Raw genomic sequence first — 19,126 nt, 5'->3', positions numbered from 1 at the left:
TCGATTCGACACCTTCATTCAGGGCCTATTATGTGCAGTACAACAAGGTGATGGGACTGAAGTGGGGTGATGGCTGTGTGAGGGGAACAACGCAGAAGCATTGAGGGTTATGGTGTGCCAAAAAACCTGCTGCGTACTGAGGGTCCGATTACAAGTGAAGATGCTGCAGTTTCATGGTGTGTAGAGGCGGCGCTATCTCAAAGAGTTCAGTCAGACCACCTCTAGTCCAAGTGCAGGCATTTATCGAGGATTGATGCCCCTCAGAAGAGGAACCAGCAACTTAGTAAGAGAACACAGACATATTTTTAGTGTATTGGTGCTGATTACACAACAGAAATTATGGATATTAAAAAGGCAGGGGGGATTTATTAAGGAATTAGGTGATGGGGAAGGGTCCCTTCTGTGGTTCCATGGTCAGACATCCTGATCATGCTGCTTTCTGATTGGCTGGCTATTGTAGTCCTGTCTGATCCAGATGGGTAGTTAGGTATTGTAGTCCTGTCTTTCGCTAAATGGATGATATGATTGTGGTTGCGTACAAGGGCATACCTCTTCAAATATGTGAATTGGATCTGGGGTTAGTGACTAGCTAGGGGCAGTGGCTGTATTGCGTCTGGGGGCCTGAGGTGTAGTTAAAACCAGATTGTGTGGTTAAATCTGGACATGCCTGCTGTTCACTGGGGCCCATAAGGAAGCTAAAATGTTGGCGTTGGGGGCAGCTTTATTAGGATTCCATCAAAGACAGTCTTTGCCCTTACATTGGTGACAAGACAGATAGAGAAGTGGTGGCCAGGGTGGGGCATCTTGGTTGGAAACTTACCAGGATAGCGAGGGGTCTGGATTGATGGCAGTGGAAGAATTGATTTGATTAAAACTGTGGAACTGGAAAAGGCAGGCCAAGTGGGGAACCATGCATCAGCTAGGCAGCATGCAGGATGGTAGCTTGAGAATCAAGTAAAGCCCGGTCCAGGGCAAATGTACCAGAAGCAAAAGGGTTAAGACTCACAGGGCACAGTATCTGAGAAGGGCAAGTGTGAGAGGTGTTTGAAGGTAGAACTAGCATCAGCCATCCCTGTAACTGACTCTTACCATTGCAAGATCGCATCGGCCTTTGTATTCACACCCCATCTGTACCTTCTGCCCCTTAGATACCTCTGTTGGGATGGGGGAGTAGGTAAAGCATATAGCTTTTCCCAAAACTTCTTCTTAAGGAGTCTGCTTAGGCCAGCCATCTCTTTGTTTCCCATCCAGATACATTGTTTTGGACTTCTCCATTATGCTTCCAGCTGGGTACCTTCCCTCCCTTCTCTCCCCATACCTCATACTTTTCAACTTCTTTTTGTGTGTTGTCTTCTCCTGTGAGATTGTAAACTCCTTGAGGGCAGGGACTCTCTTTTTTAGCGTTTGTATCCCCAGTGTTTGAAACAGTTCCTGGCACATAGTAGGTGCTTAATAAATGTTTTTTCACTGACATCTTCAGTCTCTCCCTGACTACTGGCTGCTACCCACTGAACTCCAGTAGCTCCCTATTGTTGAGTGAGAAAAGAACCCCAGGGACGTAGGAATCCCAAACCAAAGTTCCCAGGTCACCTGGAATGAATTCACAGACCCAAGCATTCTTTAAGTGAAGAAGGCAAAGATTTTTTATGCTTTTTCAGTGGGCAAGAGTTCTTAGGGAACCTGCAACCATACAGGGCTACAGGGAAAGTTTAAGTACAAGATTTAGGGGTAAAACCTGTTAATTAGGTGTTAATTAGGGAGTGGTTAAGGAGTGGTTATTTCTTAAAGGAACCTGCACTTTTTGTATCTACTGCACAGGTATCTTACCCAGAGTTCACTGGGAAATAGCCCAAGGAGGGAATAGGAGGGGGTGTGGTTTTGACTGTGAAACATCACTAAGTCACCAAAAGTTCACTGCTGACTGGAAATATCCAGGTGGATTCTATCACATGTCTTGTTAGACAAGATTAATGTAAGGGAATATACATTTGACTATATCTAGGATTCATGTTATACTCCGTGTATCATCCGGAAATCAATCTGTAATTGGGCATAGCTGCTTACTGAGGAAGAAGCAGAGATAAGTTAGTTGGGGCACACTGCCCTTTAGCTAGAGAGAGAGACTGCTAGGGCCAGTGCTTTGAAGCTAGGGAGAGATGTGATTTTAGAACTGGAGTTCAGACACAGGCACCCAAGCAGAGGCTAAGGGGAAGTGTGATGTTAGAATTAGGGTCCAAGCACAAGCATCTCATCACTATCACCTCCAGGATCAAATATAAAATCCTCCAGCATTCAGAGTCTGTCACAAACCAGCCCTTCTCCTACCTTCTAGTCTTATATTTTCCTCTACTCCCTTCCATACTCTGCTGTCTAGTGACACTGGCCTCCTCGATGTTCCTCGAACAAGACACTCTGTATCTGGACCCTAAAATGTTCTCCCTCCTCATCTCTGCATCCTGACTTTCCTGGTTTTCTTCCAGTCCTAGCTAGAGTTCCACCTTCTGCAGGAAGCCCTTCCTGATCCTTCTTGATACTAGTGGCTTCCCTCTGTTGCTTCTCTCTAGTTGCCCTGTACATAGTTTATACATAGCTGTTTGCGTGTTGTTTCCCTCGTTAGATTGTGAACTCCTTGAGGACCGGGTCTTTTTCTTTGTATCCCCAGTGCTTAGCACAGCCCCTGACACATAGTAGGCACTTAATAAATGTGTATCGACTAACTGATATGACCATACAGCCTTCAGGCCTACTTTTACCTTCTTTTTCCCTTCCCCCAATAAGACACAATCTGTTTGACTCAGACTTCTGAAATGCAGCCATTGATGGCCCCTGTTGATTAGCAGACACCTAGAGAACCTGAATGTTTTTTTCATTTAATTTATATTTCATTAGATCTGTAATTCTGTTGATATGGATGCTCTAATCACCAACGCAGATCAGAATCCAACTGCACATTAGTAAATGGTTTTGTGAGTTGCTGTGATTGAATAAATTCTTCACCAGGTGGGCATCAGCTGCTCTAGGCCAGGCCAGACTCGGGCTGGTCTGATGGTTCAGACTTTGGAACAAAATGAGATACATACTCCTAGACCTTATAACAGTTAACAAGAAGTTTACTTAAAGACATTCAACTCGTTGATTTGGTTGGGTATAGTGCCTTTCCTGAGGGAGGCAAGGCCCATTAGGAGGAGCTGTTAACTCAGAGGTCATGGGGAGTCTGTCCAGCATGAGGAATCCTTACCTCTCACGTACTGATTTAACTTATACCTTGGGTGACCAAGAAGCTGTGTCAGCAGTTAGAGCCTCAGTCTCTGGAACATTTAAGTCTCAAGGATATTTTTATTGTCTGTTGTAGAGCATGGAATTTTAATTCAGAAACCAGGTACCCTTCACACCTGTAGGAGGCACCACAAAAGTCCTTCAGTGATAGACCGGTTCTTCAGTTCACTGTACATTGAGTGCTTTTTGGGAGAGTGATCTGCTATACTCTAAGCCTAGAGTTTACAGTCCAGTTTACAGTCTAATTCAGAGGGTGAAACAGATAAGTAGAATATGGAATAGAAGATAATAAATACATAAAAAAGTAAGATTGTATGCTTTGGGTGTTGATAGGAAGCCAAAAGTGTATGTAGAAGAGAATCAGGGAAGGCTTCATGGAGGAAGTGGCACTTTAGCTGAAATGAGGACAAGAATGTTGTACCATAGAAAGGAGTGCTAGATTTGCAGTCAAAGATCTTGTGTTCAAATCTCAAATCTGGGGCAAGTTGTTGAATCTCTGAGTCTCAGTTTTCTGATCTGTAAAAATAAGAGAGTTGGATTAGATGACCTCTGCAGACTTATCCAGCTCGAAATCTCTGAGCCTAAGCAAATTGGAGGAAGATTGCCATTACTCTCTCGTATTCCAAACCCACTGTAATCCTCTTATCATTGTTTTTAGTTGGAAATTATTATGGGACATGAAGTTGGGAAACAGAGACAGGCTGAGCTGGATCTCTCCCAGTGTTATATGGGGAAAATCTTCATTCCCTCTCCATGGTAGAGAAGCCCCTGCTCAAGCATGTGTAGAGCACAGAACCACAGAATTTTAGAGTTAAAAGGAGCCTCACCACCATTTAGGCCACCCCACTCTAACTTAACACAGCAAGTGATGATCAGAGAAAGCTGCGTGGTTAAAGCAGGTCCCTGCTTTAACAATACAGAAGAAATGAAGAAATCCATTTTTTAATGCCTGCTTACATAACCTTGAAATAAGATCAACCCAAGTCTATCCCCTAAGCCATCATTTGTAGCACATTTGGTGGGGAGGAGGAAAAGGGTGATGGTACTACTGAAGGAACCTAGCTTGGTCTGTAGACATGGGTCTTAAGAGTCACACATGGTTCTGATGTGGTTATGATCTGTTGCCAGCGGGAAAAAGATCACCACAAAGAAGAATGGATGCAGCCCTGGATAGGAAAAGCAAAAAGAGGAAGCAGATACCAAATGAGCTTTTTAGAGGGTCTGGGGAAGGCATGGCCAATGGGGATCCAGATGATGAAGAGAGTCAGCCTAAGTGGAAGGTAAGTACTACTAACCACTATCTTGAGGCCATCACATCTATGAGCTTGTTGCTTAACTCAGTCACTTTAAGTTGAAGGATTGTCATAAGTAGGTCCCACAGAATCCAATTGCAAGACTCCACGGTGGTATAGAAATGAACTCCACAGTGGTGACTTGATGGTAACCCAATGAAGGAGCTATATTATATTGCAGGAGGGGATGGCACTATGTGGTAACAATGACAGTATGGAAATATTAAGTAACTACTATTTGGTGGAAGCAACTCTCCCCCTGTATGTACACTGTTCCTCTCTCCCCAACCTACTTCTGACTTCCAGAAGTACTTTTACTAAATAAGCTGAAGAACAAGTCTTGCAATGTCATGAGGCAAGTGAAAGAAACGCTTAGTTGGTGGGTATATTCTTACGTAGTTTGAGGCCTTCTCTCTGGAGGCGTTGGTTTAGTGTTTATGTCTTTAATGTTACCATAGTAAGCAAGTTCTTCATGGATTTAGAACTGGAAGGGACCATAGAGGCCATCTTGTCCCAACTCTTCGTTATATATGAGAAACTGAGCTTAAAAGACTTGCCTCTTGTCATGCATATACTAAATTGCAGGGCCAAGAATCAAACCCAAGTGCCCCGAATCCAGATCCAGTACTGTGTCTGTCATGCTGCCTCCCCATTTATGTAGCCTCCAGTGTAGCATAACAGAAGGAAGAAACAAGGATTTATTAAGTGCCTCTTATGAGCCAGGCATTGTGCTAAGCATTTTACAAATATTATCTCATTTCCTCCTCCCAATCATCCCCATTTTATGGTTGAGGAAACTGAGGCAGTCAGATGTAAGTGACTTGTTGAGGGTCGCACAAGTAGTAAGTGTCTGAGACTTGATTTGAGCTTGGGTTTTTCGGATTCTAAGCTAGTATCCTACTCTGCCACCTGGATACCTCTTTTCAGCCAAACAGAAAGCTATTTGGACACCTGTTGGTAGGTTCTGAACATAGACTATTATTTTGTTTTTGAAACATTCTTTACCTTGCTTTTCATCAGTAAACTTGATGATTATGAGTGACTATTTCCCGTCTTTGTCCTTTCAGAAAGTCCGCTTATCTACCAGGTTATTTGTTAAGAACTGTGAAATAAGTTATGACCAGCTACATGAACTGCTGAAATCTGCAGTGTTGGGAAAACAACACAGATCCACTGAACAAGGGGTCCCTAACCTGGGGTGAGTGAAATTGGGTTTTATGTATGTATTATTTGTAACTGTATTGCAATACAATTGGCTTCCTTTGCTGTCTTATATTTTTAAAAACTTTATGCATTTAAAAATATTATTCTGAGAAGGGATCCATAAGCTTCACTCAACAGCCAGAGGGATCCATGACACAAAAAAAGATTAAGAATTCCTGAGCTAAGCCAAGGTATGAAATGAGTTTGTGGCCACTGTTCGTAGGCACCAACTCTCATCTACTTTATCTCATGTGTTGAGAATTCTGCTATACTCACATGACCAAAGAGATTGCTGGATGCCTTGTAATACGTGTGTTTCGCCTACGGTTGTAAAGTTCTCATCAGCATCTATGTCTTTCTATTGGCACATGCAAAATAACAGTGGAGCACGAGCAAAATAAAAGTTTTTTGATTGACATGTGAAGGTGGCCCTTCAAGGCCACACATGTATTGCTCAGTTAAGGGAGGACTGCATGAGTAGATGGGAAGCAGGACAGAGGGCCTGCAGAGAAGAGGAGGCCCCCATTCTCCCAAAGAAGTACCAGGTCAGGGGAGTATTGGATTTGATACATAGAATTTCACTTTTTCCAGATTGCTTGACTTCTGACCATTCTGCATAATGAGGGATGTTTATTTGAACTCTGGTAACAGCTGGCCTCATCACCCGTGCAAGATACCAGTGAATATCTGTTAGCTCTTGCTAATTGCTTTTCTGTATGCCTCCTCCTCACTGTGTACTTGAAGCTAACTTTAGGGTCTCGGGATGTTGCCTGTGTGTTGCTTTGATTTCTCGACAGCTGGTGCCATCTTTCTCACCCAAAGCATCTGAACGGTGTGGTGGTGATTGTTCTTCAGGGAGTGAGTCAGCTGCACTTCTACAAGTTCTATTTGCAGTTCAAACACCTCCGAAAGGCATTCAGACATGTAAGTTGAGAAAGCCTTTCTGCTTTGTCCCTGATATGCTGTCTCAAGAGGTCCCTTTCTTCCCACAGCCCTGAAGAATCCATTCTGTTTTAGAGACTGTTCCAGCGGCCAGGTCTGGATAGCTCTTGTGTGTGTGTGTGTGTGTGTGGTGGTGAGATGCAGGGCTAGACTTGTAGACACACTGTATTGCTGACTTGTTTTCTCATTTAGCTTCCCTGTTTCCTCTCTTGTGAAATGAGGAAACCACCAGCTTGCTTTACCTAGGATGGAGATTAAATGAGATAAGAGATTGAAGAGTGCAGTGCTCTATACAGATGCAGAGTAGCTTATGAGAGTGAGCTGTATCTAGTACAAGTTCCCAGTGGCTTTTGTTGACCCCCTTCCTCCTTTATTGGACTGTCTGAGGACAAAGGAATGCTTAAGGATTCTTGATAAAGAGGAAAGAATTTGAGGCAATAATATTTGAAAGGTGAGAAAGAAGCAAAAAAGGTGTGTGGGGGAGTGGGGAATAAAGAAATAAGTGAACGTTTTAATTAGATAGAAAGCTCAGGGGGAGCAGGAACGCTGCCTGATTCTTCTTTGTATACCTCAAAGTACCTATCATTGTGCTGCTTAGAATGTGCAGGGCACTAGGAATTAACTTGCTGAGTGAATGAAGGAATGAATGAAGGAATGAATGAATGAATGTGAATGGGTGAACTTGGAAGCTGCCTGACAGAAGACAGCATAATTTGCCTAGGCATAGGCAGATACATGTATTGCCCTTTCCTCTCTATTTCAGACACCTGGCTGTGGAGAATCCTACTAGAGACTACTATCCCAGGGACTGCACAGGTCACTCTGTATGTGACATTTTAGGTGTTTAAACTCTGTAAAAGGGCTGTCTCCACACATAGCCTACATTGAAACATTGTGTGAGGTTTTCCCATTGTTATATATAAATTGATTTGGGGACAAAAACAAAACAGTCTCTGGCCTAAAGGAATTTAACATTTTCAACACATACACAGCTAAGTCAATTAAAAATAATATACAAAATTTTTAAAAATTAAAATCACTTTATTTTGGGATGACTGTGTAGTAATACAGTGTGAAAAGGCTGAACTTAATTAAATGGTGATTGTCCAAACTCTTAGTTCATACTCAACCTTGCTCTCCCAAACTAAAGCCTTTCCTTAAGGAGAAGGGGTTTTTACATGTGTACACGAGATGCACATGAAATAAAGTGGTATGGATAAAGCCTGGTTAATCCATTAAAACACAGCTTAGGCCCTCATCACCTCTCCTTTGTGCTTTGTAATAACCTTCTTAGTGTTCTTCCTACCTGCAGTCTTTTCCCTTGCCCATTCATCACACAGTTGGCAAAATGCTTTTCTAACATACCGGTATCTGGTCATGTCTGTCTCTGCCCTGCTCAGGAACCTTGAGTGGCTCCCAGCTGCCTATGGGATGGAATGTAAAATGAAGAGCTAGCTTTTTAAGACCTTTCATAATCTGGATGCCTCTCTGTCATTCAAGCCTTTTTGTTTTTCATGCTACCCCACCCTCTCATTCAGTGTTCTGGCCAAACTGTGTTGCTAGCTATTCCCCAGTCTCCCCCTGTTGTTTTTTGCCCCTCCATTGGCCTAGAATGTACACATTTCCCCCTGCATTTCCACTTGTTGACAGCCTGCTCTCTCCTCCCAGTTTAGATGCCATATATTTCCACACTTTTCCCTGATTTCCTCCAGAGGGAAGTGATCTTTTTCTCCTCCAGTTTTCTTAGAACACTTTTTCTAAATCTTTTCCTTTGAGTTTATTGTAATTTGGATATCTTCTCTCTCCCTACTTTGATTATGTGTCCCTGAGGCCAGGACTACATCTTGTTTTGTTTTTGTCTCCCTAGTGCCTAGCATGCTGCCTGGCACCTGGTTACATTCTTAATAAATGTTTGTTTAATTGAAACTAAGGAAATTGATTCATAGACACTTACGAAAATACTCATAGGCTGCTAACCATAGAACTCCTGACTCAGACTGAACTGCCCCCAAATAAGTCAGATCCAAGGAAGAAAGGAAGAATGCATGAATACGGAGAACCTAGGAATTTAGATTTTGAAAAGCTGCCTAATTGAACAAGCACATTTTATTTGGGTGCTATTATGTCATTACCTTTTCAAGGGTGTTAGTGAAAATCTGTTCCTCTTTACTCACTGTTTGCACAGAGATTTCGTTTGCCGGCTCCATCAGCCAATTTTCTCGAAGATGTTATTGGGGAACAGCCTAATGGAAATAAAGAAGAAGAAAGAATCCTGCCTACACCCAGTACCATGCAAGGTAGAGATGTCAATCTTGATGATGACAAAAAGATGTTATGAATATATTTGTGTTAAACATAAACATAGAAAGATACAAATTGTATGAACTAAGAACATTTCAAACAATTTGCAAATGCCATTTTGCCTAATAATCTACTACTGTCTCTGGGCCCTGGTCCCTGCTGTCTCTGTTGTATAACCTCTCCATTGGTATCTTTCCTTCAGCCCACAGTCACATGCAGATCACTCTCTCGAAAGTGTTTTTCACAGTACACTTGGCCTTCCTAACCCCTGACTTTTTAATGATCTAACTTTGGTTTATGTGTTTGTATGTTGAGCTCTTTGAGACCTTTTCGTTGTTTGTTTCTCCCCCATTTAAAAAACTTCTGAACTTAACAGACATCAACTGAAGTGAGTACTTCCATACACATAGTAGAATAGAGAGGGCTGTACATGAAACTGTGAATCTTTATTATATATGGCTTACTTTTCTTTTTAAGTGTATAATAAATTTAGTGTCATTTTCAAAGTTGTCCTGCTTGTCTGTGATTCCTTTTGTCCCCTTTTGTGTATTTCAGAAAACATTTCAGTGATCCACTTTTCTTTTTCTTTTTTGAGGAGCCCTTTCCCCAGCTGCCCTCTGCCTCCCTACTCTCTCCCTCACCCTACCTCCCTTCCAGAAAAAATTAGGAAAAAGTAACAAAATCTTTGAAACAGATACTCACAGTTAAGCAAAATAAATCCGTACATTGACTGTGTCTGAAAATGTATGTCTTATTCTGCAGTGTGATTCGCTCTCCTGTGCATGCCTCATCATCCGTTCTCTGGAGTCATGTGATCAGTCATTACATTGATTGGACTCTTTCAAAGTTGTTTGGCTCTACAGTGTTCTTATCAAAGAAAGTGTACTCTTGGTGCTCTTTGCTCTAGTTCAGTTCATACAAGTCTTCATAAGCATCGTCCTCAACTCTTCCCTTTCTCACCTCCAACATCTAATCTATTGCCAAATACTGTCAATTCTGCCTTTCTGATGTCTCTCATAGATACCCACTTCTCTCTTCTGACACTGCCACCACTTGTCACCGGAGGTGCTGTGATGATAACTAATAAAGGAGTAGCCTTCTAGTTGATTTCTCTGCCTCGAAGTCTCTCCCCACTCTAGTCCGCCCTCCCCTTAGCTGCCAAAGTGACTTTTCTAAAATGGTGGTCTGGCCATGTCATCCCCTTACTCAGTAAACGTTATTGGCTCTCTACTATGTCAGGTATCAAATATAAAGCGCTCTTGGCTTTTAAAGCCTTTCATAACCTGGCCCTTCCTAACTTTTCCAATCTTCTTACCCCTTACTCACCTCCATAAACTCAACAACGCGTTGACATGTGAAGCCTCTCATCACCTCATACCTGGACTATCGCAATAGCCTGTTGGTCCATCTACCTGTGTCAAGTCTTTCTCCATTCCATTCCATCCTTCATTCAGCTGCTTGATTTTCCTAAAGCCATGTCCCACCACGTCACTGTGCTACTCAATAAACTCCAGTGGTTCCTTATTACCCCCAGTATCAAATATAAAATCGTCTGCTTGGCATTGAAAGCCCTTCATAACGTAGCCCCGTCCTACATTTCCAGTCCTTACTCCCTGACAGGGCCTCCTGGCTGCTCCACAGACAAGAGACTCTGTCGCTTGTCTCCAGGCATTTTCTCTAGGTGTTCTCCATGCCTGGAATTCTTTATCTCCCTCCTGGCTTTCCTGGCTTCCTTTACCTCCGGGGTAAAATTCCATCTTCTACAAGAAGCCTTTCCTTATTCTTCTAGCTCTTAATTATTTTCCATTTAACCCCTATATAGCTTGTTTGTACATAGTTGTTTACTGATTGTCTCCTCAAGGTCGGGGACTGTCTTTTGCTTCTGTTTTTCTTATTCCTAGTACAGTGTCTCGAACATACTACTGGCTTAGTAAATGTTTATCAGTTGATTGACACAGACCTCCTTTGCTGGTTCCTTGAAGAAAACATTCCCATCTTCCAACTCCCATCCCTCTTCATCTCTGTCTCCTAGCTTCCTTGGCTTCTTTCAGATCTCTAGAGTTCCATATTCTGCAAGAAGGCAACTTGCCGGTCATTTTTAATGTTAGTCCCTTCCCTCTTGGAAGAACCTGCAAGTTATCCAACATATATTTTGTTTGGACAAAGTTGTTTGTCTGTTGCCCTCCTCATTAGGTTGCGAGCTTCTTCAGAGCAGAGACTGCTTTCACCTTTCTTTGTTATCTCCAGTGCTTTAGCACAGTGCCTGAAAAAGAGTAAGCACTCAACAAAGTTTCCTGACTTGACTTAGTAGGTTCCTGTGAAAATCTATCCCTTTCGTCATTTATTGGCACTGAAATGATACTCCATTACATTATTCTATCATAATTTGTTCATTGATTCTGCCGTTTGATAGGAGTCCGCTTAACTTCTTGTTTTTGCTAAAATAAAGAGAACTGCTACAGTTTTGTATATCGGCATCCTTTTCATCTTTAATTCATCTCTTTGGGGTACAGACCTAGCGGTGTTATTGCTGGGCCAAAGAACACACAGACTTTAGTGACATAGCTCCAAATGGCTTCATAATGGCTAGAGTAGTTCATAGCCCTGCCAGCAAGGCATTGATGTTCCTGTTTTTCAAAAACATCTTTGCCAGTCTGATAGGTATGAGGCAGAAGTTCAGAATTGTTTTAACTGTATATTTCTCTAATTATTGGTGATTGGGAATTTCTTCATATGGCTGTCAGTAGCTTATATTTCTTCTTTGAGAATTGCCTGTTCATATTTTTTGACGGGTTGTATCTTGAGGAATGGCTCTTTTTCTTATAAGTTTGGATCAGTTGCTTATATATCTTGTCAACTTGAATTGGTAAAGGGAGTTTTCTCATTAGGATGTTCCCTAGATCAAAGAATTCATGGATCTAGCTTTATCCCTATATGCCATACCATAAGTGCTTCACTGAATAGCTGTTGAGTAATAAAATTCTTTTCAAAGAACTCCAATAAGCTGTACAACAGAGATACACCATTGGGAAAGCTCTGTTAAAAGCACATTTTAACACACCAACTCTGGACCTACTTGTTTCAGTGTCATCGTCTTCTCTTGCCAATCCACAAGCCATTGCAGACCTGCAAAATGATCCCATCATTCAGAAATATGGATATGAAAAAGTAGGTTTGGTCAGATGCCTATTGACCAAAGAAGAGATGAAGAAATTTGACTTTCCACTCCAAGGTTGGTTGAGATTACAATTGGCATGGTGGAAACATGTAAAGATAAGAAAGTTATTTTAAAAACTAGAGCATTGATATTTGATCGTCTTCACCACTGTTTATAGAAGCTATCTCCATCCATTCTCTTTTGTCAGTAATAGTGATGCTTTAATGGAACTTGAAGGCTAAGTCCACACAGACATGGAACAAAATTAAACTCTGAGCACTTTTCCCCTGATTTTAATCCTGTTAGTCCATGTTAAGTCCCCTTTTTATCTTGGGAAGAAGTGCTTTTGTAGACTGTTTCTTTTCTGTGAATACTAGCATAAAAATTCACTGTGGTGACAAATGACAATGGCCAGAGAAGTTACACTAGCCAGTATTTTCTTAAATACAGGGGGAGTGTTTATGCTTTTTGTTGGCATTTTTAAAAGATGGGCAGGCTTTCCCCAAAAGCCACTATCTGTTTTATTCCAGGAGTAAGTGATTTGTATGATGCTTTCATGTCCAAAATGTTGCAGGTGAGAACTCAGGTAGAATGCCATAATGGACAAGTGTAAGGTGACCTTTCAGAGCAGTGAGGGTAACACCAGTTGTAGCATATAGGATCCAGTTTCCTTGCTAAATTCTGTGTGCCTCATCTAGACAATTGAACATCGTCATCTCATAGTTTTTGTTTGTTTGTTTGTTCATCTCCAGGTTTGGCTAACTGTAAAAACTTCGTTTCCACTGAATGTGTTGGTCCAGTAAGCGACAGCAGCCCCCTTTTTGGCCTGGACTGTGAAATGGTATGAGATAAATCTCATTATTATAATGGCTTCTCAGAAATAGATGTTGCCATCCCCAAGGACAGGGATGCACTCATGGTAGAATGAAGCAAAGCTTTTTTGATGGATTCAAGTTCAATGCAAAGAACTAGCTTTTTCAGATCTGTGCTTATGGGGTTTGGGTACCAGAAACACAAGGGTCACCGCATGGTAAAGCACTAAAACTGAACCTAGGTCTTCTGACTCAGAGTCCTGGCATCACCACCTACCAGTTACATGACCCTGGGCAAGCCTCAGAGCATCCTTTTCCCCTTTTTATCAGTAAAAATATTAATATTCATGCTACCTACTTCATGGGGCTATTGTAAGCTGTTACTAATGCTAACACTTAAAAATTTAAAAAAAACAACCTTGGTGCCGGGTTCCAGAAGACTTAAGGGTGCAGGTTATATGACTTGTCTAACATTTCTTTGACAAAAGCATTGTTTACATATAACCACAACAGGCATATTTATTTCTTTTTATCCTTTCTGTTTTATGATCTTTTTATGTAATTGCTGGTGAGGCAATATAGTAGATAGGGTGCTGCCATTGGAGTTAGGAAAAACTACCTCATGTGCAGATCATTGTTACGATTATTATTGCAAGAAGACATGTTTACAACTACAGAATGAGGAGTAGAAAATAGTCCTCAACCCTTCTGTGTGTGGCAGACCAGGCATCTGCTTTCTCTGGTGGGGAGATAGCTTTCCTTCTTTTTTTTTTCCTATTCTTCCTCTAGCATAGCCTTTACAGTGAAGTTATATCATGCTGATTTTCATGAATGTAATTTTCAGAAACCCCGCCTTGATTTGACTTTTCCCACCTTGATACCCATAAAGTAAGTAAATCAGGTCATCATATTTAGAAAAGCAGGAAGCAATGGCCCACATAGGTATAGCAGTCTGACTGTGTCCTTGGTTTTTCAGTGCCTTACACCAAATGGGAATGAACTCACACGAGTCTCGTTGGTTAATGCAGAAGGTCGTTGTGTCATGGATGAGCTTGTCAAACCTGACAACAAGATTCTGAACTACCTCACCAGGTGAACACCTGCAGATTTACTTGTAGCTTTTCCCAACCCAGGTCAGATTGGAATTGATGGAAACTTATAGGAAGAGGCTTGGAGCTTCTGTGGAGTTACATGATTTAGCTTGCTGGAATATAAAGGTCCATAGAGAAAAAATTTGGACTGCACCGTGTCAGTTACATTTCTCTACCAAAAGTGCTTTGGCTCATTTTCAGATGTGTAACATTCTTACACTTTTCTCCCTATAATTCTCTTGTGAAGTTAGACCAATGGGAAATTGCTAGCTTCTTTGCCATGGAATCTCACAATAATCATTGTTGCGCTAGATTTGATCAGTGGGGCTGTACCATCTAACAAGACGCCTTTTCTGGAAATTTGAAGTTCATCAGATAGCATGCAATTCCTGAGTTGATCTTAAAGCTTAATCTTCCAGTTAGGAAAAGCAAACTTTAACCAAAAATGTCCAGGATCAGTACATGTCTTTCTGTTCAAAGATTCTGAATTAATGTACTGAGGCATGTGCCACATAATGTGCTTGATTTTGGAACTCCTGAAGCATTATCAAAAAGACAGTGGACAGTGAAACGTTTTTGTTGTTTTGTCCATTAAAGATGGACTTGTGCAAATGGCGGGGATCACCAAGGCTGAGACTGTACATAGAGAATAGTAAAAGCCCAAGAACAGAGCCTGGGGAGATCCCTGCATTTAGGGGATGGAAAAAACAAAAGAAGCAGTGAAGAAAATCTTAATTCATCAGAAGGGTAGGATGGAAATCATGTAGCGACATGAAAGCAAGAGAGCCAAGTGTTTCAAAAAATATGGAATAGTAGACAATGGTGGGAATTTCAGACGCAGTCTTGTTAGACTTCAGTGACTTACATGGCTCTTTCTGAGTACATTCTCTGTGGTAAATGCTTTCTTCAGGAAACATTTCAGGGTTGGAGCCAGGGGGAATGGAACCAGCTACTCTCATGGCCTCCATCTTTTTTGCTTTTATGGAAAGGTTCTCAGGCATCACACGGAAGATTCTTAAACCTGTGACCACAAAACTCAGAGATGTGCAGGCCAAGTTAAAGAAGCTGCTCCCAGCAGATGCGGTGTTAGTGGGCCATTCCTTAAATGCAGACCTTCAAGCCTTACAAGTGTGTATCTGTTTGGGGCTTCCATTTTTCGGTCATGTCCTGTTATCCTCTGTATAGCCCTTTATGTCCTCTTATTGTCCTCTGCCTTTCTCACCTCCCTGACCCCTTCATTTACCCATTATTTTAGAGGGTTGAAAAGTGGTTTTATTTTCCCTCCACAGATGATCCATCCCAATGTTATTGACACTTCACTGCTCTTTGTCAGAGATTTGGGACGAAGGTTTAAACTCAAGTTCTTAGCCAAGGTTGTTTTAGGGTAAGTTTGAGTTGTTTTACACTACAGTTGTTCCTTATATAGAAAGCTCAAATAGGACAGAATACCTCTAGTAATAATTGTTGCTCAAGTACTTTACACCTCTTATCTCATTTAATCCTTGTGCTAATTTTATCCCCATCTTACTCATGAGGAAACTGAGGCATATGGAGGTTAAGTGACTTGCCCAGGTCACAAAGCTAGTAAGTGTCTGAGGCAGAGTTTGAACCAGAGTCTTCAAGACTCCAGGCCTTGTTCTCTGTCCGCTGTACCATGCTGCCTAAGCAGTACAGTGTGCTTCATGTAATGAATTGGAAATGTACACCTCTCATTTTGTATTACCTTTTCTGTGACTTGTGCTTAGTGCCCGGTAGACAACAAGGAACTGAACTGTGATTGAGTTGGATGAGAAAAAAGTATCAGAGTTGACAAAACATTTCAAAATGCCACCATTTCCAGCCCCTAAACTGTGACAAGCAGCATCTGTTGACATGCTTGCTGTAAATGTAGGCCCTTTTAGTTATTTCATCTGAATCACTGAGATTCCACATGTAGCCAGAAAACACAGGAAAAAACATCAGCGAGAGAGAGAGCTATGTAGACATGGGCCTTTTATACTAAATGTTAGCCTGTGATTCTGAGTTAATGAGCTCTCTTTTACTCTTACTTCCTTTAGGAAGGAAATACAGTGCCCTGACAAGGTCGGCCATGATTCTACAGAAGATGCTGTTGCGACCCTTGAACTGGCTCAGTATTTTATTAAACATGGCCCAAGGAAGGTTAGTACTTAGTACTTTAAGTCTAACTAGTATTTAGATGCTTTTTTAAACTAGAGTGAAATTGTAAATCGTTATCTCTTTTTTTTTAATTAGGATGCATGTGCATTTGATTTTATGTCACTTTAATTTCCTGATATATTCCCTCCCTTCTCTTCTCTCCAGAGCACCACTCTTTACCAAAAAGACTGAAAACAGTTCAGGAAAAATTATCCACATGTCAGCCAGATAGGAAATTTTAGGTAGTGCTCCACTCCCATAGAGCCTTCTTCTATCTTGACTTTGGGGCCAGGGTTGGTTGTTACAATTCCATGTCATTTGGTTTTGGTTTTGGGGTGGTGGTTCTTGCCATTTATATTGGCATGAGTCTTGTTTTCCTGGTTATACTTGATTTTGGATCAGTTCCAGTGCTTTTCTAGATTTTGCATATTTATGATTTCTTGCTTCACAGATTCTATTCATTATATTCATCATCTACTATCTCTCTGCTTCTTTACCCCCAACAAAAAGTGCTACTGCATTTTCAATTATTTATACTTTCTAATTCTATACTACTATTACTACTACCGCTGCTGCTGCTGCTGCTACCTTGTTTCCAGTGCTTTGCTTCTACAGAAGATATTTTGACATACGTAGGACCTTTCTTGTCATTGTACTCATTGGAGTACATACAGAGCATTGGGGTCCCTGACGTTTTAGTTACTTTCTTAGAATAATTCCAAATTGCTTTCCAGAATGGTTAGACTAATGTTCAATTCTACCAGCAGTGTATCAGTGTGCCCTTTTCCCCACAACCCCTCGGAAAGTGACTGTTTCTATCTTATCTTATTTTTGCTGGTTTGTTGGGTGTAAGCTAAAAACTCTGAATTGTTTTGCTTTGCGTTCTTATTAGTTATTGGAAGCATCTTTCATATGATTGTTAAATGTTCTCAGTTCCTTGAGAACTATGTGATAATTTGTTTTGACCACTTATCAATTAGGGAGCAGCATTTGGTCTTAGGGATTTGTATTAGTTGAATTAATCAGTGAAAAAGCATTTGATAAGCACTTATTATATGCCGAGAACTGAGGAGGCAGAAGCAAAACAAGACAGTCACGGAGCTTACATTCTAATTGAGAGAGACAGCACATAAGGGATTTTCACTGCAAGGTACCTAGAAAGGATGGGAGATCAATTAAAAGTGCCCAGAGTCCTTATCCTGAAAGGGATCATGGAGAAGTGGGAAGTGGGTCTGAGCTACAGTGGAACTGGGATTCTGGGTTCCTTCTGGCATGGGGTGCAATGGAGGGTCATTGTTTGGCAAGGAGCGATAAAAAGGGACAGTGAACAGGAGGAGCTTGGGGGTGGCGGGTTGTGACCTCCTCTTGGCTTGCTAGCTCTGTCACTCCCCCTTTTCTCTCCCATCTATGTTAGAGTGTGTGTCTATAGTGTATGTAGTGTGTGTGTATACACATGTACCTAGAGGTCATTTCTTAGATATTTTGGATATCAGACTTTTACCAGAGATATTTGATGAAAATAACTTTTTCCCATTCAGCTCCTCTTATCCAAGTTGCATTGCCCTTATTAGCATTAAAATATTGCAGTTTCATGTAATTGAAATGATCTGTTTTGTGTTTTGTGTGTTTCTTCAACTTTATTTTTTAAACTAGGATGGGATTTTGAAAAGTTTTATGTTAACCACAAAATCTCTCTTTAAGCACTTTTCAGGAATCTCAAGATCATTCTCTTGATCTTAGGGTGGGTAGCATTTAGTGTAAGACAAACCAGTCAAAACGGTTTAATTATTGAATCCTTCCCTACATTTCCTAATAGAACATACTTGAGGACAGGGAGTATTTCAAGTATTTCATTTTTGTCTCTGTGAACCCCAGGTCTTGGCACAAATACCTTTTTTTTTTTTTAATTAACAAAAGTTTATTTTCTCTCCCTTCTACCTGCCCTCCCATTGAAATAAAAGAAAAACAAAACCCTTGTAACAAATAGTATAGTCAAGCAAAATAAATTCCCACGTTGGCCATTCTCCTCTTCCCCATAAATGTGTGTGTGTGTGTGTGTGTGTGTGTGTGTGTGTGTGTGTGTGTGTGTGTGTGTGTCTCCCCCTTGAGTCCATCCCCTCTCTGTCAGGAAGTAGGGAGGATGCTTCATCATGGCTGCTCTTGTGTTAAGTCTTTCACAGTCTTTTGTTTTAACAGTGTTGTTGTTCACAAAAAGAAGCAAAAGACAGTCCCTGTCCTCAAGGAGTTTACAATCTAATGGGGGGGGGAACATACAAACAAATACATGCAAAGCAAACTATATACAGAAAATAGGGGACAATTAATGGAAGGAAGAAGCTGGAATTAAGAGGGGTTGGGGAAGGTTTCCTGTAGGAAGTGGGATTTTTAATTGGGGCTTAAAAAAAGCCTGGGCATTTGGATGGGAGTGGAGACAAATTGCCCAGAAAATGGCATGGAAAGCTGGTTCTAAGCAGGAAGAGGTGAAAGCTCATCTATCAGAGCTAGGAGACACACCAAGTCCCAGGTGGCTGTGGTGGAAGCTGAGGGTGATGACCGAAGTGGAAACAGTATGATGAGGAAGTGTCATGTAGGCCTGGTCCTAAGGAAAAATAAGGTGAAAGCCCCCCTTATCAGATACGGGGACAGAATGGTCCCAGACAATGCTCCTGTTGTTTGTTGAATCAGGTAACAAGAGGTGGCCTTACCGATGCCATCTTACCAATGCAGGGGCGGGAGGTGTGGGTGTACCCTATAAGACTGACTTGGAAGGTAACATTTCAGGTTATAATGCTGCTCCATCTAGTACAGGAAATAAGCACATTTGCCAGAATCCATGGTTGTGTTCCACATAGAGCCAGAAGGTATTTCAGTGCTGACTTTTGAGAAAGAGCTTCT

The 19,126-nt window shown here is 41.4% G+C and overlaps 1 protein-coding gene across 2 annotated transcripts in view; it reads left to right on the top strand.

The window, feature by feature from the left end:
- The window catches only part of REXO5 (RNA exonuclease 5), a 35,498-nt gene that overhangs the window by 3,968 nt on the left and 12,404 nt on the right, over positions 1 to 19,126 (top strand). Inside the window, exons 2-11 of one of the 2 annotated variants that reach the window (XM_036741658.1) lie at positions 4,405 to 4,556; positions 5,636 to 5,766; positions 6,569 to 6,695; positions 8,899 to 9,010; positions 12,100 to 12,246; positions 12,924 to 13,012; positions 13,960 to 14,075; positions 15,064 to 15,202; positions 15,364 to 15,458; positions 16,132 to 16,234. In XM_036741658.1, the coding sequence (XP_036597553.1) occupies positions 4,431 to 4,556; positions 5,636 to 5,766; positions 6,569 to 6,695; positions 8,899 to 9,010; positions 12,100 to 12,246; positions 12,924 to 13,012; positions 13,960 to 14,075; positions 15,064 to 15,202; positions 15,364 to 15,458; positions 16,132 to 16,234 (1,185 nt within the window). In that variant the 5' untranslated portion in view covers positions 4,405 to 4,430. Of the gene's footprint in view, positions 1 to 4,404; positions 4,557 to 5,635; positions 5,767 to 6,568; positions 6,696 to 7,476; positions 7,538 to 8,898; positions 9,011 to 12,099; positions 12,247 to 12,923; positions 13,013 to 13,959; positions 14,076 to 15,063; positions 15,203 to 15,363; positions 15,459 to 16,131; positions 16,235 to 19,126 lie in introns of those variants that run through there. The other variant, XM_036741659.1, reaches the window with a different exon arrangement.

This window comes from Trichosurus vulpecula, chromosome 1, assembly GCF_011100635.1.
Source record: "Trichosurus vulpecula isolate mTriVul1 chromosome 1, mTriVul1.pri, whole genome shotgun sequence".
NCBI lineage: Eukaryota > Metazoa > Chordata > Mammalia > Diprotodontia > Phalangeridae > Trichosurus > Trichosurus vulpecula.
This window is presented reverse-complemented; position numbering and strand designations above follow the sequence as displayed.